Raw genomic sequence first — 7,500 nt, forward strand, 5'->3', positions numbered from 1 at the left:
TAGATTCGGCTGGAGCTGAGTCAACTTCGTAAATCAGAACCAATCACATTTCAACCAATGAGGAAGACAAGAGGTGGGCGCATAACGTGTTCGAAAACATGGGGCGTTTATCAGATTCAGCATCATTAAGATGTCCTCTCTGGACGAGCTCTTATCTCGACCGTCGACCTTGGTCGAGCTCCTATCTCGACCGTGGACCTGGACGAGCCCCTACCTCGGCCCTGTACCCCAGACGAGCTCCTACCTCGTGCAGGCGCGGCGTCCTCTGGTTGCTGATGTCGACGATGTAGATGCGGCTGCTGCCGATCGCCGGCAAGATGAGTTTGTCTCTCTTCTTGCTGCAGTCGCCATGGCAACTGGAGCACGAGTTCCAGCCGCTATGGTGCAGCTCGTCATTGACGTGAGGCATCACCAGCCGGTGGATCACCTGGCGGTCATGCAGAGACGATGGAAGTCCTCCCAATTTGTTTTGGGGAGGGGGGGGGGGGGCGGGCGGGGGGAGGCAGTAACCATTTTTTGTTATTTCTTTAACGTCAAGTGGCATAGAATCATTAAATACAGGATTTACCGGCTGTTAAGGCAACTTCATGTGAAAACTAAATTTTTGATTTATTGTGACTTCTGAGTTGGAAGCCAAATAAAAGACCACACATATGTTAATTACTGAACAGCTAGTTTTTCTGTAGTATCAATGGAATTGCTGTACCATAGGTAAAATACGTTTACCAATCGAATACAGCTACCGTTTTTTAACGACGAATAACACGCACCCTGAGGGGCCTGTCACAAAACACGACATCCGAAAACTGGCCACTGCAAAACACGGCACGTTTCGTCCCGAGCCCACAACTTTTGCTCCGCGTGTTGTGTGTGTGCCTTGAACACCCTCTGACGGCAATTCTCCCTTCAAGGGGTCACCCTGCCCCCTCTCCTGTAAACCACATTGGGCTGCATATTTTGTTTTGCGCCGTGCCGTCCAACGAGGTCCCACCGCGCCGGACAGACCTCTCTGTCGAGTTACTAGACTAATCTTTTGATGTGGTGTCTCTGTTTTTGTTCATGATGTTTATCGGTTCATCAGATAAGCCCATACGTATGAGTCACCAGGGGTCAGGGGTCATGAGTCATCAGGGGCCCGGCGCCGTTGGGTGAGGGCTTCGACTCCACACATCAGCCTGCTTCGGGTCCCGCCCACATGAACCGTATAAACCGTATAAACCACACGAACCGCAAGCACCGCATGATTTGCACACTTCTGACCGCCGGCGTGTAAACACGCACACGTGAAACCACTTAAAACCGCTTCGAATAAACCGCAAAACCATGCACGACCCGTCCTGGCCCACCCGCGTACAAGCCTTGCCGTCACATGAACGCGTGCGCTGAATCCCTTGGGCACCACACTGCAGAACATTAATGTCCCGTCATCTTCCACCTGCGTGTTGCAACCGAAGTGTGAAGTCATGCTATGGTTTGATCTTGGGGCGGCGATTTTCAGCCTGACGCAAGCAATGGCGTAGCTCGGTTGGCACTGCTATGGGCACAACTCTACCGGCAAGTCACTTCAAATTAGGTCACCTGATTCTATTTGTAAGGGAACGCGACGCCCGTCGTCACGCACCCTTTCATGGAGCGCCAGCAACTGCAGTGGTCGTTTTAGCGCCCGGGGGCAATGGCGCAGCCGAGTTTCGAACCCGCGCCTTGCAAGTGGAAGCCGAATGTGGTAACTACTCAGCAATTACGCCGCCCCGTTTCACATGCCTCTGTGCTTGCGCCTGAATCGTGATAGTTGCAGGATTGCATACTTGGTGACCTAGAATGAAGCTTCCGACGAATACAACGTGTCGTTTGTCGGAAGCACAAGCATACATTTGAAGGAAGTTAAATCCATCTTGTCCATCTCTTTCACAATCTTGGATGCCTCTATCAGATTCCCTCGAAGTCGACAATACTTCAGTGAATACGAATCGAAGGCCTCAAGCCTATCCTCATATTCTAAGTCGTCAATCGCATTTATCATCCTAGCTGTTTTTCGCTGTACTCATTCCAGCCCATGTTTGTGCTTTTTGAAACATTCAAAGCCTGTGCACAATACTCTAGAACATTCCTTCTCTTGTGGTGGACATTCCTGTTAATAAGTACTATCTGAGATAACACACACAGTCGGGAAACGCGCGCAGTGAGATCACGTAACTCGGCTGTAAACATGAGTTCCGACGCGACGACTGTCCCTGGATCCGCCTCTGCCCGCGCTACGGCGTAAAACGCCCCACCGGCCAGGGCTGTGCACAGTGGAATCACGTATGCAGTGGAGCCATGTTCACAACCAGGGCCTGAAGGTCACATCCAACGATATTGAAATTGCAAATCACGGATGTGGTGTTTCACGGAAAAAATAGACAAAAATTTCTACACCCCCACCCCTTTCTGCCATCCCGGTTCCCCCCTCATCACCCGTCCGTCCCGCCGCCTCTGTCTCTACGTGATCCGTCTTGTGTGGCTTGGCCATGAACATGGAACATGCACTGTATGCCCTTTAGTGTTAAATGTCATGGCTGACGTCACCACGCCACCGAGGGCTGTTCGACACCACGTCGTAAGCAGCACGTTGCCCATGGAGCACACAAAGCTGCAGATGATGGCCAGGACGCGCGCAGGCGGAGAAAGGGAGGACAAAAACTGGAAGCGATTACCAGTGAGGGCAGCCCTTTTTCCCGGTGCCGAGCTGAGGTGAGGCCTGGTCACGTACAGTCCCTGCCAACTTGCTTCATACACGTCGCTCTTACGTCACTGATCACTGATAAGTTAATCGCGGGTGAATCTGTGTGGCAAAAGACTGATTCATTCCGGGACGGCGGTGAAGCTAAATAATTATTTCGGACTTCGCTTTTAGGTAATGGCTGCAACGCCCTGAACTTAGTTCAACTTATATTTCATTTCCTATATAGATGTGGATGATTGTCATGTACTTGACGTTTAACAGTTCATAAGCGCCGCGAAGTGGGCATCTATAAACGCCGCAACGCATAGCAACGTGCACGGCGCCATTACAAAAACTGTTTTTTTACGAGGCAACGCTGGCAGCGGCATCGTTCGACCGCTTCATAACATGGTGGAATATTGCGTCAGCACGATCCATCAAATCGCATGACCGTACGCTTGCTGCTGGTCACGAGGGATCATTATCCCAAAGTCCCATGAACTGGGGTTTTCCCTCTGAAACTGTTGCCGCTGCTTCAGCGAAATCAGTACCCTACGCCGCAACGGTGCAGAAAAGGGACATGTATAATTCCGCCTGTGACAGGCCGCATCATTTAGTGCAGCCTATCCCGCAACAACCAATACCTCACAACTAATACAACATATAACATACAATATACAACAATAAGTAAATAATAAAATAAACAGTATATAAAATATAGTAAAATACAATGTCCCATAACAACTAAAATCTGACGTTTATAGCAAGGACAAGACCCAAGCAGAACAGGGACAAGGACAACAAAACAGGGGCCAAACGTCTGCACACTTTCTCCAATCTGTTGCTCAGTAACCAGGGCGTTTATAAGCGGTATGACTCTCACTGCTCCACCTCTCATTTATTACTGGATGCGCCATGACTTGGCACTTAACAAGAGCCAGGATAATGTAAACAAAACAGTGTTTGGACAGGGCGTTCACATTCCGCTAGAGCGCAGGCCTCCACGCCCCAGCAGCGAACTTGTATCCTGACATAACCGGACTTCGCCGGTTATGACCAGTTAATCACCACGCTTCTCTGATCAGGCATCAAATATTAACACTGGTAGAGACGGTCGGGACAGCTCATTCCCGAGATTCAACGCGCGTTGAACCCATCGCTGAGAACATACTCAAGTTCCAGCAACACATGCGGTTTCGACATCCCTTACGGACCTGCAATGACTTATCTCCTCCACCATAACAAGTGGATCAAATGACAGCTTCTAGGAAAGGTTCAACCAGCCGGCGAAAACTCACCGGCCTTGATTTCATACACTTATACTATGCGCCTGTCTCCGTGAGGGTGTTCAGTACGCATGACTTACGCAGCGACGCACCCAGGAGGAAGGCTGATAAGGCGCACCATCGGCGTCCACCAGGCCACCTCGTGCCAGGGTGCAGGCTGTGAGACGTGAGGGGAGGGGTTGGGGGTGGGGTGACGAGCGTTATCTCTACCAGGTTCTCTTGGCCCGCACTGAACCCAAGGCGTTTTGAGAGGGAGACACGTGTAGCTGTGCAGGCCCCCTCGGCGATCCCCTTCCTCACCCCACCCCCTTCGGAGTGGGCGAGGGTGGGAGGGCGGTGGAGGGTCATCCGCCCAGGCGTGTTTTTCGACACGTCCGCTTTCCGTGGTTTACTTCCACTGCTGGATGTACCACAAAATGATCTGGCGATGCAAATTTCAATATATGGTCAAACAAAGCCACTGAAATTAGTAGCTAACGTGAATTAAAATAATTAAGGCGGCATTTATAAATATTGGCTTACTCATCGGCACACATTAACTGCTACGGTCATTATCGTTCGCTGCACCACTGTGGAGGCCAGATTCAAGCGAACGGTTCCTGTGGCAAACCATGAATGGGGTACCACCGCTCGTTTTTTGTGGCGGCGCGTTCTTGAACCCACATCCGATCGTGATCCAGCATTTTGTGGGTGGGAGACAGCGGGGTCGGGTTGCCATTAAGGTCCTCTGTCGAGTGTGCGGAGACCAAATCGCATAGGAAAGCACAAACCCTGATTGAAATTTGACATCTGGCCTTTTCAGGACCACTGCGCGAAAACAGCATGGGAAATAGCCGTGTCCAAGTACCTATCAAGCTTTCGATTGAAACTCAGTCCATCGTATACACATTACGTTCAGAAGCCCGTCAGAACAACATGCCCTGTGCCCCTCCCCCCGCGCTCCGGATGGACAAAAAAAAGACGCACAACGAAACCGTAAATCCACGGTAAGACCGTGTCCAACTCTTGGCGCGCGTTATCGTGATTATTCCAGGACAAAGCACATATACTACAGCGCCTGAATGGAAAAATGTGTCACTTAAAATGGGATCCGTCCAGACTTTGCAGCTTTTTAACTTTTGTAGTGGGTCTGAATATAAAAAGCACGCCCACAGGATGAATATGCCTCCAAAATGTACATTTAGCACTGAACCTGGTAGTATATGCAGACCAATAGCGCGTTTCGTGGACATCAGATTATGCAATATGTGTCAACAACAGCAACCGCAGCGTACGTTCCACAAAAACGGCTCTGCAAAAGCTGAAAGCGCTAAAACTTTGTACGGACACAGTTTTGTATATAACTCATAAACCATTCGTTGGCCGCACATAACGTTATTTTGACAATTGTAATTTCGCTCCTTCCGTCTGCGGTTCCCCATTGATGTACGTGTTGCTGCATGCATCGCGGTAGTGCTGGACAACAGGGATGAGAATTACATCGCGTCGGAATTGTTGGAGACAACCTTGTAGACCGCACCTCAAGACGTGACCAGATAGATTGGCAAAGCCTCATAGCACTTCCATTTTCCTGGTTTTCTCATAATCCCGAATCTGACGATCGCATTGGGTGATAAGCGAGCGAAGCGCAAGTTTTTTTCGGTCAGTTCTTACGCAGCGCCTTGCCCCAGCGAAGCGCAGAGTTGATCAGACAGCAGCAGCTATCCCGTCTGTCGGTCGGTCGAAGCCACCCGCGCAGTGGAACATCACCGATTAGCCAGCGGAACAGCACAGGTCAGCCAGCGGAACACCAGCGGTCAGCCAGCGGAACCGCACCGGTAGCCAGCGGAACAGCACCGGTCAGCCAGCGGAACCGCACCGGTCAGCCAGCGGAACAGCACAGGTCAGCCAGCGGAACAGCACCGGTCAGTCAGCTAAACAGCACCGGTCAGCCAGCAGAACAGCACCGGCCAGCCAGTGAAGCAGCACCGGTCAGTCAGTGGAACAGCACCGGTCAGCCAGAGGAACAACACCTGTCACCCAGTGGAACAGCGCCGGCCAGCCAGGGAAACATCGCCGGTCAGCCAGCAGAACAGCACCGGCCGGCCAGAGCCCCAGTGAGGCCCCAGATCATGGCGTACGGTGGACACCAGATCAACAAATATTTTAAACATTGGCACGGGCGTAGCTAGGCTTAACAATAAAGATGCTTCTCATTCAAAATGTCCTGCGTAGCCTCACGAACGATGGCTACAGCAAAATCTTATGAATGGCAGGGGCGTAGCCAGGAATTTGCTGAAGGGGGGGGGGCGGAGCTTGGTGAAAACGCACCATGCCGATTTTCAAATTTCTCTCAAGAGTAATTGATGGAGAAAAGCTAAGAGGTCCTGGCCCGCTGGTCCCCCTCCCCCTCCCCCTTGGCTGCGTCCCTGGTGGATGGCAGTGCAGATGTGAAGCGAACAGCCTGGCGGTGTGACGTCAGGAAAACCAATATTTTATGGATTTAGCAAGAAGACGCCCCTGCGAGAGAAAGAACGCAAACAGACACTATCAGACCGGTTGGAGGAAAAAGCAGCCATGTGACATAGGAGCTGCGGTGGCAAGTGATAAACCGGGACACGGCATGCCCTTCCCTGACATGCAATCGCATGGGGTGCAAGTGGTATCAATGAACTGTTTGTTAACGACACTGACAACGCCCATACACTGAAATAGACATAACGTGCCGAAGAGCACCGCAGAACAAGCTGAGATGGATTACGGCATACACCAGAACTTTCAGAAGACAGCACAGAGGCAACAAGTTTGAAATTGCACTTCGGGCGTCCAGCAATCACCCTTCGATTCCGCGGTAATCAAGCAATCTGAGCTATAAAACGTTCACATTTTCTCATCACAACTCTTCAATCGCATTCCGCGCAAGCGACCCTCTCGCAGCCTAACATCAAACATCAAACATCAGACATCAAATATCGACATCAAACGACAACATCAAAGGATGAACGCCCGACGTTGGTACTTCAGAACCGCGCGATGAGTGGACGGACACACGCACGGCTGATTGATGCACACTGAACATGCTAAACAGGTATAACTACACATTTTTGACTGCCAGTATTTCGTCACGCGCATGCTACTATGTCATAAATTCGGTACGGGGAAGAGGGCACGCCTTAATATGTGCACAGCATCCCTAAAGTGACGGACCCAAGAGTGCATCGTGTGATCTCAGTGTGACACCCGTTTACAGCGACAAACGGCCATGCATTGCATCAAGACATCTTCAGGGGCCGCTGTTCAAAACTGACCTTTAACAATCGGTGTCGACAGCGCGACGCCTCAGTGGCTGGTTATCAAATGCACCGAGATTGCAGGGCGTATAAATGTCATTACGTTTGCTAACAGGCTTATCGGACACAGCCATCTGCTACAGAATGCAATCCGACTTTGTTCAGTGACGTACACACGGCTTTGATGATAGAACAGTCTTTCAAATCGCCTCAGGACGGGGTGTCATAGAGACCAAAATGCTTC

The 7,500-nt window shown here is 50.9% G+C and overlaps 1 protein-coding gene across 1 annotated transcript in view; it reads right to left on the reverse strand.

The window, feature by feature from the left end:
* The window catches only part of LOC119104188 (methanethiol oxidase), a 16,301-nt gene that overhangs the window by 8,125 nt on the left and 676 nt on the right, over positions 1–7,500 (reverse strand). Inside the window, exon 2 of the mRNA XM_037227861.1 lies at positions 245–427. Within this exon, the coding sequence (XP_037083756.1) occupies positions 245–427 (183 nt within the window). The remainder of the gene's footprint in view (positions 1–244; positions 428–7,500) is intronic.

Source organism: Pollicipes pollicipes, unplaced genomic scaffold, assembly GCF_011947565.3.
Source record: "Pollicipes pollicipes isolate AB1234 unplaced genomic scaffold, Ppol_2.1 Scaffold_6052;HRSCAF=7182_pilon_pilon_pilon, whole genome shotgun sequence".
Lineage (NCBI taxonomy): Eukaryota > Metazoa > Arthropoda > Thecostraca > Pollicipedomorpha > Pollicipedidae > Pollicipes > Pollicipes pollicipes.